This window comes from Daucus carota, chromosome 2, assembly GCF_001625215.2.
Source record: "Daucus carota subsp. sativus chromosome 2, DH1 v3.0, whole genome shotgun sequence".
Lineage (NCBI taxonomy): Eukaryota > Viridiplantae > Streptophyta > Magnoliopsida > Apiales > Apiaceae > Daucus > Daucus carota.
Window position 1 is genome coordinate 51,757,613 of NC_030382.2, and position 20,755 is coordinate 51,778,367.

The window sequence follows — 20,755 nt, forward strand, 5'->3', positions numbered from 1 at the left end:
ATTATCGTCTACACAGAATTGTCAAATGTAGTAAGAATGATATATAAGATATTATTTTTTGTTATTTGATAGTACTATAATGTTTAGCACCGTTAGGAGGGGTATTATTACAGCTGTATTGTGTTGATGCTAAAAATAAAATGAAATCATTCACGATCTAGTTTTCTTTAACAAAAGTAAAATGTTTTATTTTAAAAAAAAGTGAAATGTTTAATAATAAAAAAATAATCAACTCTCGTCATTTATGTAAAAGGTGAATATATAAAATAATATTTTAAAATTTTTTAATACTCCTGTAGAATTAATTTATACAGATTTAAACAGTGTTTAGTATTATTATTTTTTATAAATAAAAATTATAGAACTAACTTACATAGAGAGAGATATAAGATGACTTAGATTTGATTATCATCTCGGCTAAATTAAAAATCGAAACTAATCGGTTGAACTACTAATTGAATATTTTTTAGAGTTTTATCAGAGATTTTTTTTGATAAATCAAGAGTTTTTTTTTAGTTCAAGTTTAATAAATAAATCAATAAAAAAATTTAAGAATTAATTGAAAATTTCAAATTAATTAATCAGAGTTTGTTGACCATTGATAAATATTATAGATTTATATGTTAAATAAGAATAATTAAGAAAAATAAAAATAGCTTATACTTGATGATATGCTAGTATTTGGTACCCATGGAAAGTGGCATCCATTATCCACTTAACTTGTAGTACATGACACTAATCTCTTTTTGATTTCCTGAGCCACAAAGCATACATTTACGGGGTCTATTCGATTGGGATTTTAATGCATTGTGTTTAGTCTATGGATTTTAATGGATTGTATGGGATTTTGATTTTATGCGGATTCTTGACGAAATGTCGCAGAGTTGATAGGATTTAAGTACAATGCTTCAAAATCCCATTGAATTTGGTGGGATTTCAAAAAACTTAAAATACACTGAAGAATGCCACAAAATCCATCATTTTATGAAATGAAAAAAAATCCATCAGCATTTGAATACCATCAGATTTTAATGAATTTTAAACAATCTCAATTGAATGCCATCGGATTTTAAAGCATAATTTAAAATCCCAATTGAATACCACCAGATTTTGTAGCATAATTTAAAATCCCAATTGAATACCTCAAGATTTTAATGGATTTCAAACAATCCCAATCGAATACTCTCGGATTTCATGAATGCAAAAAAATGCTTTAAAATCTCAATACAATACACCCCTCTTAGTTGAAGAAACTAGTTACAACCCATCCATCCAAATAGTTGGACAAAACTTCATCAAAACAGCTTCTTCGCATAACTTGACAGCTTCATATACGGGAAGAGTAACCATAACAACCCTCCTGCTAAGATCATCCTCGCCGGATTCAGGTGACGGAAGAATTATTAATTGCCCTTCTCCTACCACCGGCTCAATATAATACCAAGCTCTAATTGGTCTGCCTAAGTCATCATCAAATTTTAAGTTATAAGCTTCCACATTCTCTAAGTTAACACAAAGGGAAAATTAATTTCAAAGTCCCTGAACTATTAGTGTTTTATTGTCTGGGTCCCTGAAATAAAGATTCCAATATCCGGGTCATTTATGTTTTCAGTTTTCTTGTTTGGGTCCTTCTGTTAACTGAGATTCTAACGGACGTTAGAATCTCGATGACGTGGCAAGTCACTTTACACGTGTCAGTGAATTTTATTCTATAAGTCCCTAAACTATTAGCAATTATGTGTTTGTAGCAAGTTTATGCTTGTAATTGTTCCTGCCTTTGTACATAATTTATTTAATCTAAATTCGCGTTGAAATAATGTATGCTAAACTTGAAATTATATGAACCTGTAAGAAATCTTAATACTTAAACTTTCATCGATTACAAAAGATCCAAAATACTTAATATGAAAATATCACAATTTGTTTTCAAGTTACATGCCAAAATACTTGATCTAAAGAGCAAAATAAAATTCAAAAGTACTTAAATGACCTTGAAGAGGAATTATGTTTTCAATACATTCAAAAGTACTTCAAAAATCTGGCTATGACTTGATTTCATGGTTGGCTTGCACTGTGTTGACTAACATTAATTGTTGGATTTTGGGCACTTGGTTGTGAGCTTGAGACTATAACTGTTGAGCCAACTGTTGTTAGGTAAGTTTCTCCGTCTTGACAGACATAAACACCAACACCAGGAGGAGGCAATGGAGGTGGTGGAGGAAAGACTTCAGATTTTTTAGTTTTTGCTGGTCTGCCTCTCTTTCTCTTGATTTGTGGTTCTCCTGGAGCTGCAGCTTGTGGCTGAGTTGTAGATTTCTTTTTTTGACTTGCTGCCTTCTTGCTCCTCTACAAATATAGCATGTATTTAGTGTTTTATTTGGCAAAAATAATCAAGTATAGAGTATTGAAATGCAACTCTGATGAAGTACTTACATTTATAGCTGCTTCTGCCCTTGCTGCCTCACTTTGAGCTTTCTTTGCATCCATTGCAGACCTCTGTATCTCTGTTATTTCCTCTGCAGTAGCTTTGCAGGTTGCTTTATTATGTCCAGCCTTTAAGCACTGGCTACATCTAAGGAGCACTCCTTTCTTACTTAGCTTCTGGCCAGCTCCTTGTTCACCTTGTTCTTTCCTCCTGTTTTTCTTAGGCCTCCCAGGCATCCTTCTTGCCTTTGGAGGAATTATATCTGGGTAACCTGTTTTAGGCCAATACAATGACCCCTTCATAGGTCTAAGTAGATGAGAATAGGCTTTGACATATGAACTTTTGAGGTAACAAGGATCCACTTTGTCTTCAGGTTTTTCATTCATGCTAAATAAGGCTTGACATCCATGTGTACATGGAATTCCATTTAATTCCCATCTCCTACAAGTACACTTCTTACTCACCATGTCAACCACCCACTGTCCCCCATCAATGTCCCTGACCTCACATTCATTACCTCCAGTCCAAGTAGATTTGCAAAATCTAGTCCCTTCTATGCTATAATTTAACTTGGTAATTATTTTAGGACATAACTCAGATTCAATACCAGACATCCAATCTCTTTTCTTATAAATCCTCTCCATCACCTGTAATCTAATTTCATCTAACAATTTAAGAATAGGCTTGTATCTTGCTTCCAGAATCCAACTATTAAAACACTCTGATAAATTATTATCAACCATCTCACATTTGGTTAATGTATCGAAAAAAGCTCTACTCCAGAATTTTGGTTCTGTTTTTAACAAGTCTGAATGTGCAAGGGGGGAGATACCTTTAATTTGATCCATATGCAAGTTGAACTCCTCAACTGTTGTTGATTTGGAAGCCATCCAGAAGAGGTTTTTAAGAGCTGTGCCTGGATGGTTTTTTCTCCAATTAGCATAGATATGCCTTGCACAGCACCTATGCTCTGCTCTTGGTAGTAAATGATCAATTGCATGTTTTAATCCCTGTCAAAAATCATAAAACAAACTCAGATTCAATACACATAAATAAGTATTAAACTTGTTAAAAAAAAACTCAGATTCAATACCTTCTGTTGATCTGTCATTAGGGTGTACCCATGACCATCATCAAGCTCCAAGTCTGCCTTTAACAAGCTAATGAACCATTCCCAAGTTTCAGTGGACTCAACATCTACCACGGCCCAAGCAATTGGAAACATTCCATTATTTCCATCCCTTCCTATTGCAGCCAACAACTCTCCCTTAACATAACTCTTCAAAAAACATCCATCCAGGCCTATTATCTTTCTACATCCTTCTTTAAATCCCAATTTCAAGGCACCAAAACATATATAGATTCTCTTAAAAGTGGATGTATTGGTAGCATCTGACCTTTCAACAGCTATTTTCACAGTACTTTCGGGATTTGAATTTAAAATTTCAGCACCATAGTCATAGAGCCTTCTATACTGCTTAGCTATCTCCCCTTCTATCTCAGACAAAGCTAGTTTTTTTGCAAGCCAACACTGATTTTTTGAAATAACCAAATTATGCATCTCAAATACATGTTGCTGAAATTCCCTCAACTTCCACTTAGGATTAGCCCTCACTTTACTACCAAACTTTCTAACTAACCAATCTGATCTCAAGAACTTATGTTTGTGCACAAGTACACAATTGTGATCTTTTTTGTAAGTTTTAACTTGAAATCCACCAGTTGAATCTACCTTGCTAGCAAACAAGTACCAAGGACAATTCTCTCTGCATCTTGCTTGAACTCTTATAAGATCATTTTTTTTAAACCAAATTTCCCTTTGTTGTTCAACAGCATAGTCTATAATAGCATTTTTTAACACCTTCACATCACTAAACATTAAACCAGGTTCAAAATCTATGTTCTTCATGGGAGTCCTGATATTAAATGTAGCATGTGATTTCCTAGACCTACCAATCTTCTTCTTTTTCTTAACAGAAGCAGCCTCATTATCACTAGAGTCAGAAGACTCTTTACCCACAATCTTGTATGAATCAGAATCATAGTCACTCTCCCAGCCATGTTCACCAACAGATTCCTTCTTTTTTTCCTTAATTTTTGGTTTATCTTTAGCAATCAATTTAGCAATGGGGATATTTAAATCATCATCATCAGCTTGCATTGTTGGATTACTTTTATGTTTTAACACTTTCTTCTTATTTGTCATTACCTGATTAAATTCATCATCATAATCACTAAGATGATCCCTATCACTCACCTCTTCATCAGATCCCTCACTATCATAGTCCTTATCACTCCCATCACTGTCATCACCATCACTATACTCTTCATCACTCTCATTAACTCCAGTAGCATCACCTCCCTGTTCATAATTTTCACCATGCCCAGACTCACCCCCAGCTTCACTAGCATGATCAATATATAAGTCTATCCTACCAGCACTAAGACCATAAGCACACATTTCCATTAAACTCTCAGCATCCCATAATAACTTGCAATTAACCTCATTAAAAAGACAACCAGATTTATGCCAATATATCTTAAAATCATCGTATTCAAGTTCAGTGCGCACATAATCATCAAACATCGGCATTGACAAAACATCCAACCTTTGATTATAAACATGTTCAACCTTACCTCCTTTGTAGTATTTAACCCCATTCGTGAATGCGAATTCACCCCCGTGATGAAAATGTAAAGTTACATTAGAATCCATCTGCAAGATTAGACATGATTATACATACGATTAGACGAGTAAAAGATTAATTAGAGTATGCAAAGCATTATTTACGAGAATTACATACCTTAAACCCCAGTATAAATCTTCAGTCGAGAGAATCCCTAATTGGTTTAAGAACCCTAATTGCGCTTTTGAAAACCCCTGAATCGCGTCTTGTTCCTGACTTGTACTTGTGTCTGTCTAAATGCTTATTTTAATGTATTATTATATTTATGTTTTAACTTATGCTTATATGTATCTTAATTTGCTGTTTATTTGTTTTTTTATCACATGCTAAATGACACGTGTAAAGAGAGTTGCCACGTCATCGAGATTCTAACGTCCGTTAGAATCTCAGTTAACGGAAGGACCCAAACAAGAAAACTGAAAACATAAATGACCCGGATATTGGAATCTTTATTTCAGGGACCCAGAAAATAAAACACCAATAGTTCAGGGACTTTTAAATTAATTTTCCCTTAACACAAATTAAATCATGACCACTTATCAATACTCAATAGAGCAGACTCATGATTGTTATGTTCTAACCATTCCACTAAGTCCATAATGCCCTCATGATCCATCTTCTTGGCAGCATTTTTTATGGTTGTACCTGCTTTTAGAACCTTCGATTCATTATGGTCCAGAGGACTAGGAAAATTAACTTTGTTATGTATCATGCAGTTTCCGAAAAAGCCCTTGTCTAGTCCTAAAGCTTTTCTCGTGTCTGAACATATTGACATGTTTATGAGCCCGGATTTCGATCCTTTAACCTGGCTTATAGCTACCCAAAACAGTGCGACTAGAGCCTCGAATGGTGTTAGGGTGAGGCCTTGGTGCATGGCCACGCAAGCTGTGGCCATTTGATGTGAGAATTGTAAGGTGACTGTAGTCACACATTGAGGTTCGGGTGCAGGGGATGATGAAATTAGTTTTTTATAGCGGCTGATCAACTCGTGGTGGTGTCGATGGGTTTGGTTAGTATTGGCATGTCGTCGTGGGGGCAAGGGGTGGAAGAATGGCGGAGATGTCATTGTTTGGCCTAAAGTAGTCTCTGTCCAGGCTTTAAGAAACATGGTGGCGCAAATCGGATCAGCGAAAAGGTGACTGCAGCTCATCAAGCCAATAGCTAATCCACCTTCTTTAAATTCAGTATTCTGCAATGATCCAAGTCACAAATTTAGGTTCTTCAGTAGTCATCAAATTTAATGTCGTCCGAACAAGTTTTTCAAATGATTGGGGACCAAATTATATTTGTAACACTCATCGACAGGCGGAGACTCTAACTCAGCTTATAGGCATAAGTATGACTATCAAATGCACTAACAAATCATTATGGTGGGTTATCTTAATTATTGATTTTGGCTTATATTCAAATTTAGGATTTTGGAACTTGACCCGATTTTTGAAAGACTCGGAATTTGATCTGGATTGTAAATAAATTAATATTATTATACCTGGATGTAAAGGGGAGACCAGAAGTATGGTTTGTGAAACATCTCTTCCCAGTGAACAAGCTGAAGCTCTTTCTCCCTATTTACATTCCGAAGCCACTCCTCTACATTCCCTTCTGCCTCACCCTCCACAAATCGAACTCCGGCGTCATTGCACTTGATAATCCAATGCCCTTCCGGCATCTTCCCTAGTCGTCCGGTGATCATTGGAAAATTGAAAAGCAACTCAGCTAGTGAATCGGTTAGCTTTCTCATAATTCCGCCACCATCAATCTTCACCAGATTCTTGTAATACAAGACGACTCGAACGTTATTTTTTTCCATAATAGGGTCGAGAACAGAGAGTTGGCAGGTTTTTCCTGATGGAACCGGCCTGCTGCTGACCACAGTCCGCTTGCGAATAGAAGAGATTCGAGTCATGAGTATAGCCTTTAACTGTGAATAATTTTGATGATGGACACATGTTTAAATAGGTAGCGGCTGTGGGTCGTACGTTACAAAAAATATTATTAAAATAGAGAACATGCTCACAAAAATTTAGACGAAATTTTTCAATATTTGAAGAAATGAAAAACTGAACAAAATAAACGGATTCATTAAAGGGACAGAGAAGTTTTATAAAGTATAAGAAAGAAAGACCGTCCAGTTTATCAATCATGCTGGGCTTTCTTCTCACCGTGGTTTCTAGATTGGGGGAACCTCTGGACCTGGGCCTGATTATTATAGACTTCTATGTGTGGGCATTACGAATTCAGCTTTGATTTTCAGTGGGCTTTAAGACCCAATAAAACATGGCCAATATTTTGAAAAATGTCTTCTACCATGAATTGTTTGCATTCAGAAGGAATATGAATAGATTATGCACTCACATGAGTCACACCCTCCAAATTATATAGGATGATTTTTTCTACACATCAACCGCTAACTTTACATCACTTTAAAAGATACAATAAGTAGAGAAGTTAATGAATTTATATAAAAGAGGTAATTAGTTCTTTTTATCCATTCGGAGTAATTTAATTATAAAACTTAACCAATTAAGGTTTTTCTTAGCCAAAAAGGCTAAAGAATATTGACGCATTAAAAGTCCAATCTTATTCTTTATTTGTAAGTCCGTTCCAAATCTTCATTTCACTGACATGTGATACTTTTCACATCAAAATTAAATGCAGAATATCATTAAAATAGCACGATGTTAATAAAATATACAAATATGAACCTTTTTATCTCTCTCACACATATTTTAATCAAACATTTAAACATGCTAATCTTACATTTTCATTAATAAGATATTAAACCGATATATTCATTTTGAAGAGAAATAAATATTTAATTATAAAATTATATAATAAAAGCAATCACCTGAAAACTATTCTGTTACGTAAAAATATGATAAAAAAAAAATAAGAGAACGGATTTTATCCCGACAGAAAAAGGAAATGATATAATATCTTTAAATTCTTATAAAATTATTTCATATAATATTTTAGTGGCGATCATCGATATCTTACACATAAACTATTGATAATAATTTTTCGGCCTGTATTCACAAAAAGATAAAATTGAGGACCTTCAAATAATATAATATTACATAACTAAAGGATAAAAACCACAGAAAAGAATAATGAATAAAAAAAAAGAAATATTGAAAAAGAAGAAGGAATGACTCAACGGGGAATGCATGCCACCTGTAAGGCTAGTGCCAAGTGCCGAAAAAGCCCAGTCCCAGCTAGTAAACCATCAAGTCGGTGTTTATAAGTAGCAGTATATCTACCGAGAGTGTGCGTGTACAGTGTATGTATATGCGTAGAGATTATTATTTTACAAAAACAGAAAACAAGAGGAAGCGAGGAAGAAAGGATCGGAGCAATGCTTGAAGCCCATAATATTAATTCACTCGTCTCCTGGCGTCTCCGAAACTCTCCGCAACAACAACAAGGTGATGATGATGTATAATTAGACTTGTATAGCATCGTTGTATTTTATTAATCACAATTCTCTCTTTGATAATGTTTTAACTGATGATTGTTCTGCAACAATCTCAACTATTACTTTCGATTCATCATGTCTTCTTCTTGTTAATTTACTGTTAGGTTTATCTTCCAACATTCAAACATCTCCTCATATTTAATATTTTGATTATGAATAATGTTGCGTACCCAAATTTTGTCCCAATTTTTTTCCAAACGATGCAGTAGATATCCGATTTTAATTACGTGGTTTATGTGCATACAGAGATCGTTATCAAGTGTGAGTTGAACCAATTATATATTGACAACTAAGATTTAGAAAAAAAATTAGGGAATAATTTTTGATACCTAGCATTTTCCTTTAATTATCAATTTTGTTTTCGTGTTTTAATTTTTTTAATATATATTTGGGCATTCTTTAATTGGAGATAAGGTGTAGGTCGATGTTCGCATATTTACAAGATTTTAGCGGTTTCGACTTTATTTATTTTGTTTTATCAGCTATTGATTGATGTTTTCATAGAGTGCCTCCGATCTTTATCTCTTTGCCCTTTTGTTTAGATCTTACATATATGATTTTGCAAATTTGATCATACATATATATATTTTAAGAAGGATGTGTCCGGGTGTCTCTTGCTAAATCCGCTCAGGTATACATAACATGTAATATTAAAGAGCTTGTGTCACACATACTGCAAAGCAGCTGTACTAGATCTTGGTGTATCATATAGGAGTATTGTGACCATGCATTCATGCACACAGTATAATTTTATTTTATTTTAAATTCCAATAGGCCTTCTCACTTTGCTTCAGCATCCACAAAGACACTTAACATTTCCAAACGGAAGTACTGAACGTAAACTTTCCGTGCGTTCTTGCGGGAAAATATTGGCTGCAACACTTAGTATCAACAGCAGCTGTAGTAAACCAACCACAGGGAACAAACTACCTGGACAGACATTTTGTGGACTAGTAGAACACGGGTTTATATTAGAACCCAGAGATGATCAGTTGACATTACTACAGGATGATCTACGGAGAAAAATTGATACATTTTACCGGTTTTGTCGTCCACACACTGTCATTGGAACTGTAAGTGACAGTTAAATCATCTTAACTGAGAAAGGTGTCAATGCAATGGCTTTGCAGAGTCGTTTGAATGATTAATTTTTTCTTGCAAACAGATTATCGGCATAACTTCAGTTTCTTTGCTGCCCGTGACTTCACTTGGAGACTTGTCACCAGCGTTTTTTATTGGATACCTGAAGGTAGCAGATTATATATATATATCTGAGTTCAAATGTTACAAAGCTAGATATTTGGATACATTGCAAGGCTAAAAGTTCAAATCATTTTTCATCGCTGCTTGTATTGAAATTGTAGGCACTGATCCCATCAATTTTTATGAACATTTATGTGGTCGGATTGAATCAGTTGTTTGATGTTGAGATAGACAAGGTACCCTGCTAAAGTATTGTTATTTCGGTTTTGTTGAGCTCATCTTTTTTTGTTGGAGGGGGGCATATATATTTTGTATTCTTAATTGTATTTATTCTTGTTTCCCTGCACATGTTCCTCAGGTAAACAAACCCAATCTGCCATTGGCTTCTGGAGAATATTCTATGGGATTAGGAAAAGCAATCGTTTCAGCATGCGGGCTCATGGTGAGTACTCCCCCCATTGTTTATAAGATTATATATGTTTAAATTGTGGAATCAGGTATGTGATAAGAAATGAAAAAATATATTTAACAATTTTATTACATTGTATTGTATACTCTGAATTTATCAACGTAGTTTCAGTCAGCAACAAAAACTTAGTTATGTAACTGACTTGTACAATAGGATAGAAGAGTGTTTGTGCTCGTGCACATAATGAGGTCTTTGACACGGTTTTGCAGAGTTTTGCTATGGGAATCATGTTTCAGTCTCCACCAGTGTTTTTTGCGCTACTTATATGCTTTCTGTTTGGGAGTGCATATTCAGTCGAGGTATGTTTCATATGTCTGCAGTTTCCAGACTCGATAGTATTCATAACCACCAAAAATATACATAGATCTAAATTAATATTCTTACGCATGCAAAGAGAATAATACTTGGACAAGTGGACATGAACAAGAAAGCTACATTGCAACTGGTGTTCTATAATTGAGCTTATGCATAAACTCGCTTGGATGTTGGATTGTAGGGGTGGTTTGCTTTCATGAGAGTTCTTGCTAGTTCTTTACCTCACTCGTTTAAGAATTGACAGCTTAACATTTTATTCTAAGAAAACAAATTTGTAGCATATGACATTGCAAACAGAAATCACCGCAACACCTTTTTAACTGGATTGAGCAATGAGTGGTGCACACCTATATCTCAAGAATATTGTTCAAAGGGTGACTATGAAAATCTTTATTGTGTTCACTGAGCTTTCCTTATATATTTTTTTAAACCAAGTTGGTCCCACCCTTACTGACTCTTTGTCCTCCTCTGTCCCTTTCTTTTTCTTTGTACTCCTTCGTCCCTTTCTTTTATTTAATCTCTGCCTCTTTACCTCTTATAATCTCCCACTGCGTCTCTGCATAAGATTAATTTGGTATGAAGTGTTAAATTCTGTAGAAGAATTTGGCAGAATAAAAACGCCTTGCAGGATTGATTAGTAGCTGTGTAAAGTACAACTTCATCTGCCTAATGGAACAATGTTAGAGCAATAGAGCACCTAATGACACTTGTAGGATAATGACATGTATCACTTGAATGAGTTGTTATTGGGTTATATCCGCAGGTAAGTATATACTTGTTTGCTATATTGAAGGTGTGAAGAGTATCATGGCTTCACGCTCAGTGTAAATGACTTCAAGTGCCAGAAATTAACAGATTTATAATAGTCCAAGTAATCCGAAATATTAAAAATATTATTTTGAAGATTCAGATTAAAGTTCTGAATAAGTTTTTTGAAACATCGCTAGTAATTTGATAAATCAGAGTAAGAGAGTCATAGATATAATAATTGGAGGATCAGCTCCCATATACAGTATAGAGTAACATATTGCTTTAGCGCCAAATCCATGATCGCCTATTTACCTCATGAGCATCCTCAGAATGCTGGTAACTTTGGATCAAGTAGAGAAATATGTAAGAGGATTGAGGTAGTTTTAAGATACTCTTGTACCTGATATATGTTTCATGCAGCTTCCTTTTCTCAGATGGAAGAGAAATGCTTTCCTTGCCGCAATTTCTATTCTCACTGTAAGGGCAATTACAGTTAATCTTGCCTTCTTCTACCATATCCAGGTAAATTGTTGTGATGCAAGCATGTAATAAGTAGATGCTGCTATATATACACATTCTAATTAATTGGAAGGAGATGCATCGTCTACAGAAATACGTGCTTGGCAGACCAATGGTATTCCCAAGGTCCTTGTGTTTCGCGACTGTCAGTATAAGCTTGTTCACCACTGTCATTGCTCTATTCAAGGTATTATTGATGGATAGCTCTCTCTGCTTTGGGCTATAAGTTTATCTGAAATATCTTTATAAGAAATGAGTGTTTCATCCGAAAAAGAGCATTGGTTCTAGTTACTTTATACTTCGGTACTATGTAAATCTTGACAACTTTGTTTTTGTTCCAAAGCATAACTGAGAATATGATGAAGCAACAGAAGCGTTCCAGTTTCACTAATTAACATAATAAAACAAATAGTATTTACATCACTATATATGCATCTATATGTTTGATGCCTATATACTTATATTACCACACAATTACATTAGTTACTGTCCCATGACAAAACTATAGCTTTACTCGGAACAAAACCACAAAACCACGGCAATGTGATCATTGCCAGATCGATAGCTGCATTTAAAACGAGATTTGGCATTGTTTTAGAATTCATTATCCTTATTGCTTCACTTTACTCGAGACTCTTAGTTTTACTAGCATCATTGAGTGTGTTTTTAACCATGTTTGCTAGATGCATAAGCATAACTTGTATAGTCTTAATCATGTGATATTGGCAGACCTCAAGTTCTCCCTAATTATTTTTTTTTTTTGCAAAACAAAATTTTCCCTTAAATCTGTATAGATATCTGGCCAACTTCACACTGCCGGTAAACCTTTTTTGTTGAGAAACTATACAATTAACTTTTACGGTCCCTTTCTTGATATCCTGTCCACAAAGCTGTCCACAAAGCTGAGTCCAGTTTACTAGAGTTGCTTATGCCCGTACATGTAAATATCAGGTATATCGAGCTTATTTTGTAATTTTTTATGATAAACCGACTCGAATGCAATATTTGTTGTGTAAGGTGAAAAGGTACGTGTGAATGCTGATAGTAAAAAATAGTAGTAGTAGATTATAATGTAGAATATAAGATACGATGAAAATTAGGAGTTTCTGTCGTCACTTTTATTTTTGACAGAGGATGACGAATAGATGAAGCGGTAATGACTTGTTATTATTTTACTTAATAACATATATATATATCTAGTATAAACTTTGATTGTAGAGAAAAGTTTGGCCAGGAATAATCATTGAATTAATCAATGTCTAGGTGGCGGTAATGTACTGGTGCATGCTTTTGTTTTTTTTAGTTGTTTTATGTGTTAATATGTGTGTGTGCGCGTGCACCTGTGTATTATCGGAACACTTCAACTGTTCAACAGCTCTTATGGATTACAATTTAAGGTTGATCTCACCAAATGCAGGACATACCTGATGTAGATGGAGACAGAGACTTTGGCATTCAGTCCTTAAGCGTCAGCCTTGGCCAGAAGAGAGTTAGTAATTTTTTAAGGCTTATGTATTTAGTTATTCTTAAGTTGATGACCTGATTTCAAACCTTATAAATGACATGTAGTATATGAAAAATATTTGCAATCAATTCAAGATACAAAAGATATATATGAATAATTAAAGAAAGAAGAATAAAGGTTGATAACGCTAATGTGGTCCAAAGAATATTCTAGTTCTGAAGTTTGTTTGGAGATAGAACTGAGCGAAGTATGAGAAATGAAGTTGGAGAAAATAATAGCTCTGATTGGGGATGAATGAATCATATTAATGAAAAAAAATTCATTTTGAATACGAGGGAATAGCAAAAAGGACAACGTGAAGATAGGTGGCACTAGAGAATCTGAAGAGAGATAGATATACAAATATACAATAGTTGGTAGATATTGTAATAATATATGTTAGATCTTAAACTTCTTAATCTTTTTGTGAAGGTGTTTTGGCTTTGTATTGGCATTCTGCTTATTGCCTATGCATCTGCTTTGGTGATTGGAGCTTCATCCTCATTCCTATTAAGCAAGCTTGTAACTGTATGTTATATTGTAAAAGATCTATTAATATCTAGTTCTATATTTTTGTGTTATACGAATTCCTTATTGCTGATGTTTCATTTATTATTATCTTCTGCAGGTGATAGGTCACTGCACACTTGCTTCAGTTCTTTGGCTTCGAGCAAATTCTGTTAATCTCAAGGATAATGCATCTGTAACTTCATTTTACATGTCCATATGGAAGGTGCGAAAAGTTGCTTATTTTATTTTAAGGATATTGATAGAAGGTATTGTCCTCCGCTATAAAGTTCTAGAAGACAATATTAGATGTGCCTCATGAAAGACCGCATAGCTTCATAGCAGTTTAAGTCTTAAATGTATATAAGTCTCATTATTGTGGGTTTCTGCAATAGGACATAGGTGGTGGTGCTTGGGGAGCTTAAAGTTGAAAAAGTACAATAAAAATCTTAACTTATAAGCTAACTATAAGTTAAGGTTCAAATTTGAATTTCTGAAAATATAAAAAAAAAATAAAAATTGGCCCATCCTCATCTGTAATTGTGGCTCTGCCACAGTCTGTGATACAACTATAACTGTACGCCCACTAATTATACTGGTAAATGCCTGGAACATAACTCCTAGTATACCACTAAGGATGCAGTCACATAGTTTCTAAGCATCTCTGACATAATTATCTCATCATTAAAACATAGTGAAGGGACGGAGTTTTATGAGAACACTACATGCTATATATCGTGGTAAAGTACTAGCCAGTAATGTCTCACGCGACTATCTGCAAAGATAGCGTGATCCATCAGGCATCAATGTTCTCCACCTGAATGGTGACTACCCATATACTTCAAAAGATTAATGAAATTGCGTTCACAGAATTTTCCTTGTGCTGCATTCTATCTGCATCTGCTTTAACATCTGTGTGCAACTTTTTAACTCTCTTGCAGCTATTTTATGCCGAGTATCTTCTGATTCCTTTTGTGCGCTAAGAAGCCAACCAACTGGATCCGTATGTGCTTTCACCCTGATGATGTATAATTGGTCTCCTATACCTCGCTCTACTTGCACCAGCTGTCATGAAATGCGCCTTTTAAACAGGCTTGTAACATATTTTGGTTTGGCACTTTTTTTCACTTCTGTGATGTGGACTTGTATTTTTGTAGTTGTTTGGATTGTAATCGGTAAAATTCTGTTGCCTGAATCCGAGAAGTGGAGACTGAGCAACTCTTACTTTGTCATCCTGCAGTTTAATCAACTTGATAAAAACATTTGATATACCAAGAAAAGGGAAACAAAGAGGGAATAACAACGTATACAATATGGCTAGAATTTTAGATTATTGAACTAGTAGATCGGTTGACGTTGTCTGTAGCATTAGCTTACCGGCAGGTAGATTTAAGAAAATTCGGCCACTTTTTAAATTGTTTCCGGGCGTCCTTTGTTGAGCATAATAACTAGGTCGTATTCAATATTGTTGTGAATGACTCCAATATGGAAACTGAGGTTAATATATTATAACATGTTATTAATAAATAATAAAATGTAGATTTAGTAGATGGTAAAATATATAATTGATTTTTTTCTAGAAACAATCTACTGAAAATGTTTTATAAAATTGTGAAGTAGAGTCTTTATATTTGAAGTGTTTTAGGAAATATAAGAAATACGAATGCATTCCTCTGAATCCATCATATTAAATTATTTTTAAATAGCATCAAAATTTGGTTTTTTAATAATCTTAATTGCCGCTAGACTTCAAAAAAAATATAATTTTTTGATCCAATAAAATTTAATTATATTTCTGATATTTTCGAAATATTTATACCAAACTCACAAAAGAAATTCCAAAAGACCGAGATGCGATAAGTATGAGGTCAAAATCTCTGATTCGGTCAATTTCAAACTCCGTCCACTTGTATTAGAAAACGTTCAACATTTTTCTTTCTTCCCAGCTGTTCTTTCATTATTACACGGACCTCACACATTCTATGCATCTCTCTCCATAAAACCCCTTCTTTCTCCACCTTTCCCCTCTCTCAAACCCACCCCGAATTTATAAAACCATGCCACCACAACTCCACCCCACCGCCGCCACAAGCACGGCGATCACCGTCCATCGCGCGGCGGCGAAGCCACGGCAACCACCGCCGGAAAACACGACGAGTCCTAAACTCACCACATCTCTTTACCAAACCGAAATAGGCCTGTTTGCTCTTACATGGTCCAAGAATGTGATGAGCCGCTCCCTCCACGTGCACTACACCTCCCACGACGTCGTTTCGGACCAGAGCTTTCCTTCTTTCACCCTCCACCTCAAACCTTTCCTTTTCTGGAAAAAACACGGATCGAGAAAACTAGCCGTTTCCCCCAGCCCTCACGCGAAAAACCCTCGCATTTTCTACGACTTCTCGAACGCCAAGTTCGGGTCAAGACCCGAACCCGAGTCCGGATTCTACATCGCCGTCGTCTTAGACGGAGATATGATCCTCCTCATCGGAGACTCCCCGAAACAAGCCTACTCGAGAACCAAATCATCGTCATCATCATCAACATCAAACCCTAACCCTAACCCTAATCAATCGATGATTCTGAAGAGAGAGCACGTGCGTGGCGCACACAGAGTATACGCAACCAAAGCCACATTCGGCGACAAAACACGCAACATTCTCGTCGATTGCAGACTGGTCAATAACAAAAGCAGCCTCATTCTCACCATAGACAACAAACGCGTGCTCCGAATTAAACATTTAGAATGGAAGTTTCGCGGAAACGAGAGAATCCAAGTCGACGGAATTCAAATACAAGTCTCGTGGGACGTTCACGACTGGCTATTCGATGAGAAAGACAAAGACGACGGCCACGCATTATTCATGTTCAAATTCGAGAAGCTCGGATTTTCCGACGACGATGATGATTCGAGTAGTTTATGGTCGCAGCAACGGCAGTCGTGCGGGATTGGATATGAAGCGAGGAAGTTGAAGAAGGGAGTGCTGACGAGCTCAACGAGTAGCTGTTCGTCTTCTTCGTTGTCGTCGGCTTCTTCGAATTCTGTTATGGAGTGGGAGAGTATTGAAGAGAATCAGCTTAAGCTTCCTTCTGGGTTTTCGCTATTGCTCTATGCTTGGAAGAATTGATGAGGAAGTGTAATTCTTTGGTAATTATTTATTTTTTTGTTGAATTTTTTACAAGGAACGGATTAGTATTCCATTACAGATCAATGTATAAGCTACAGATTGGGTTCATTTGCTTACAATTAAATCAGCAGTTTTGTTGAATAATATTGTTGCTTGCTTGCTCCCATTTATACATAAGATTAAAGTAGATAATCAAAAATAACAAGTTTTGTGAAAACCAGCTCTTTTAAAATCCATTAAATAAATATTTTAATATTTATATACAGATATATAAATATATCGAGTTTTTTTTAGTGTACGTTCATAGGATGTTTTCTAGCATGTGTTTACAACTTTACCTGCATACACAGGTGCGGTGCGGATCTAGGAAGAGGCGTGGGGACACGTGCTCTTACTAAATTTTTTTTTTACATTTTTTCATTATTCGAAATTTTGCAAAAATATAGGAGTGTCTCCATAAAATTTAAAAATATATAAGTGTTTCCGAAAATTTGCTTGGTGCTCTCTTAAAATTTAAATCCGAGATCCGCTCCTGCCTACACCAACAATCAATTTTTAGTCGGGTGATGATTTTTTATTGATTTCAATTTCATAATAATAATGAATTTGAAGTACATAAAAATTTTAATCAATAAATTTATTTAAAAATTACTATTAACATGTGCCCTAAATTTTATATATCACCAGAAGAGACTAAAGTGGTGGTGACCGGTGAGCACGGGCAATTAGCAGCTAGCAAAAGCAAGGCAGGCAAGAGATACAGGCGTTCAAATAAAGAATAACTCGAGAAGAAGAAGTTTGAATAATGAAATAAAAAAGTCATTAAAGCAGAAAAGTAGATAAAGAAAAATAGGAGCCGGGGCTAGTACAAAAGACGCCAGCCGAGATTCACATGCATGTGTTGTGGTTTGGTCGGTTGGTTTTATATTCCCAATCATAATCAACCCAACTCATGCCAGTCTCCTTGTCACCGTAATCATCATCTTACAACTCATGCCACACCCCTGCCCTGCACGGTGGAACAACATATTCACAGTTATAATACTCCTTCCATCTCAAATTAGATGAGATGAGGTAGTTGACTTCAGGCACGCACTTTAAGATGACAGCATAGCTACATTATTTATTTTTAAAATTTTATTTTTACAAATAAAAGTTTAAATATGAATTTTTTGTTTACAAAAAGGAAATTAGAAAAATAAATTTCGGAACTAGACGGTCAATACACCTTAAATTACGTGCCCAAAATCAACTAGCTCATCTAATTTGAAATGGAGAGAGTAATTTTTACGATTTCTTGCAGCTTCTTTGCATCCATTATTATAACTGGTTCTGTTGAAATTAAGGTATCACACGGGATGTTAAATCTCTATGCAGTATACTTCCTGCGTCCCGGTGAATAATATATATTGGGATTGGACACAAAAACAAAAAAAAATTAATTTAATGAAGTTAGATGAAAAATAGGTAAAATGGTGGAACTCATTTATTTTTAATAATAGATTTGAGATTTTGGAAAAAAGTAGTGGGTATAATAGTGTTTTTATTATTATAGAAATTAGTGATGAATACTCCTTCTGGTCCTTATTATAAGTCACTAAGACTTTTTGCACACAATTCTAGGTGCTTTGACCACACACTTAAAATTATTTTTTTTTAAATTTTCTTTTTATGAATTAAAATATATATCACATATTTTGATTCATAAAAAGAAAAATTTTTAAAAAATAATTTTAAATAGATGGTCAAAGCACCTAGAAATGTGTGTAAAAAATCTTATTGCCTTATAATAAGGATCAGAGGGAGTAATATTTTTCTTGCTTGAACCCATATTTCGAGTTACTTGTTTGAGATTTATGGTCATTTTAGTGACCATCTTAATATTGTTTTCAGTTTAGTGATCAACTTAATACATTAAATCCACTTCAATGACAAAGTGACCAACTAAATAATTAACCTCTTTTTATTATAAGTGAAAGAACTCTAAAATTTTAAGTCAGGATTTTTTATACTAGTGTCCGGTATGTAGTATATTTCCTTAAAATTGAGATATTGTTGCTCGTAGAGTCGCAGGTCAATCAAGCCAAAAGTTTGTTCCACGCAAATTATTCCATATATTTTGACGCATTCCCAGTTCAAATGATTCATTCCACACAGTGCTCCCGTCTCCTCTTGACCTGTTAGTCTATTGTCACTCAAGTTCCAGGAAGCTTTACAGCTGACCCGACCCGCCCGATTCATTTGAATTTCGCAGTCACCGTAGAATCGTAGCTAGAATTCGTCGAAAAAAGATTTGCAAAAACCATAGTCTTTAACTGTCATATTAATATCTAGTGAATAGTAAGCCAATTAGGCAATTAATATTAGATCTTTGCAGTATTCCCATCTAGGAAGCATGAGTGCGGGTGCGGGTACGGGGGTGCGCGGTACGGGGATACGGGAATTCGGCAAATCTAAAATTATGGGGATTCGGGTGCGGGGAGATTTGGCAAATATTAATATATTAAAAATATATTTTATACATGTATTTGAAGAGAGTTATACATATTTAAACCAAATAATTGAATAAATAAGTTCAATATACTTAACAATATACAATATAATTATTTAATAACACAATTATCACATTATAAGGTAGTTAAGTGATAGAGTATTCAACTAATCATAGAATTAATCATATACAAAGAATCCCCAAGAATCCCCGAGTATCGAAGAATCCCCAAGAATCGAGTGCGCGGTGCGGCGGGTGAGTGAAGTATCCCTGCTTTCTAGATTCCCATCGATCATGTATACTCTTGGGATGAGCGTGATTCGGTTTGGTTCGGTTTGAATCAAAAACCGAACCGTAACCATATTAATTCGGTTTCTAAAATCAAAAACCAAAACCGAACTAAATAATATTGGTGCGGTTCGGTTTTCTTAATTCGGTTTCGGTTTGAAATGGTGTGGTTTCGGTTTTAAAACCAAATAATAAAAAATGTGCAACTTATCCTAGTAAACATGACAGGGCTGTATAAAGTCCAATATTCATTATTCTTCTTCCAAATTGCGGTGTATTAGCTATGAAGATCCACCAAGAATGCACACATTCCTACCAGAGAGAAGGCTGAAACTAAATATAATGATGTGGTGTAAGAATATCTAAAAACTGGCACACCAGAAATTAACAGTAAAAAAGACTTATAAATAGCCACATTTTGAATTGGTAGAAGATCTCAAAACATTCTACAAAATGTTGAGAATTGAAGCTCTCATTTATGGGAATAGCAGAATGCTAAAATTCAGAAAAGTCTTACAGATGTAATCAAACACTACACTGTTAATAATCATTTGTGTATAATATATATAATACAATTTATAAAATATAATGCATTCTATATAATTTAATCAAAATATTAATATATATATATATATATATATTAATATATATAAATAAATATACATATATAATTTTATTCGGTTCGGTTCGGTTCGGTTTATATTCGGTTTACAAAAATGAAAAACCAAACCACAACCATATTAATGGTTCGGTTTCTATTCGGTTTGGTTCTTAATTGGTTCGGTTTTTAATGGTGCGGTTTCGCTCGGTTTTTTATGGTTTCGATTTCGGTTTCTGATTCGGTTTTGCTCATCCCTAACTCCTGCAGTTTCTTATCTTGATAATTTCATAATTTATATGTACGGTATCGGTAACATAGGGGAAATTTTTATAATTACTCCCTCCGTTTTTTAATATATAACGTTTGACTTTTTGACACACATTTTTAAGTGCT

At 34.8% G+C, this 20,755-nt stretch overlaps 4 protein-coding genes across 4 annotated transcripts; 2 read left to right on the forward strand and 2 right to left on the reverse strand.

Moving 5' to 3' along the window:
• Positions 1 to 1,246: 1,246 nt before the first annotated feature.
• On the reverse strand, positions 1,247 to 7,018 carry LOC135150557 (protein ECERIFERUM 26-like). The gene is made up of 3 exons (XM_064086930.1): positions 6,602 to 7,018; positions 5,659 to 6,301; positions 1,247 to 1,502 (listed from the first exon to the last, which is right to left on the reverse strand). The coding sequence occupies exons 1-3, from the start codon at positions 7,016 to 7,018 to the stop codon at positions 1,258 to 1,260; spliced, it is 1,305 nt and encodes a 434-aa protein (XP_063943000.1). The 3' UTR covers positions 1,247 to 1,257.
• On the reverse strand, positions 1,843 to 5,357 carry LOC135150823 (uncharacterized). The gene is made up of 4 exons (XM_064088062.1): positions 5,230 to 5,357; positions 3,519 to 5,141; positions 2,434 to 3,435; positions 1,843 to 2,346 (listed from the first exon to the last, which is right to left on the reverse strand). Exons 2-4 carry the CDS (start codon positions 5,139 to 5,141, stop codon positions 2,056 to 2,058), a joined length of 2,916 nt encoding a protein of 971 aa, XP_063944132.1. The 5' UTR covers positions 5,230 to 5,357; the 3' UTR covers positions 1,843 to 2,055.
• A 1,285-nt stretch (positions 7,019 to 8,303) lies between the features above and the next one.
• On the forward strand, positions 8,304 to 15,128 carry LOC108208293 (homogentisate phytyltransferase 1, chloroplastic). Its single transcript, XM_017378812.2, has 12 exons — positions 8,304 to 8,537; positions 9,362 to 9,660; positions 9,753 to 9,836; positions 9,952 to 10,026; positions 10,149 to 10,232; positions 10,469 to 10,558; positions 11,745 to 11,846; positions 11,935 to 12,030; positions 13,261 to 13,332; positions 13,780 to 13,875; positions 13,976 to 14,080; positions 14,796 to 15,128. The coding sequence occupies exons 1-12, from the start codon at positions 8,468 to 8,470 to the stop codon at positions 14,835 to 14,837; spliced, it is 1,215 nt and encodes a 404-aa protein (XP_017234301.1). The 5' UTR covers positions 8,304 to 8,467; the 3' UTR covers positions 14,838 to 15,128.
• A 657-nt stretch (positions 15,129 to 15,785) lies between these two features.
• Positions 15,786 to 17,126, forward strand: LOC108206189 (uncharacterized). Its single transcript, XM_017376410.2, has one exon. The coding sequence runs from the start codon at positions 15,912 to 15,914 to the stop codon at positions 16,980 to 16,982; it is 1,071 nt and encodes a 356-aa protein (XP_017231899.1). The 5' UTR covers positions 15,786 to 15,911; the 3' UTR covers positions 16,983 to 17,126.
• The last annotated feature ends 3,629 nt before the right edge of the window (positions 17,127 to 20,755 follow it).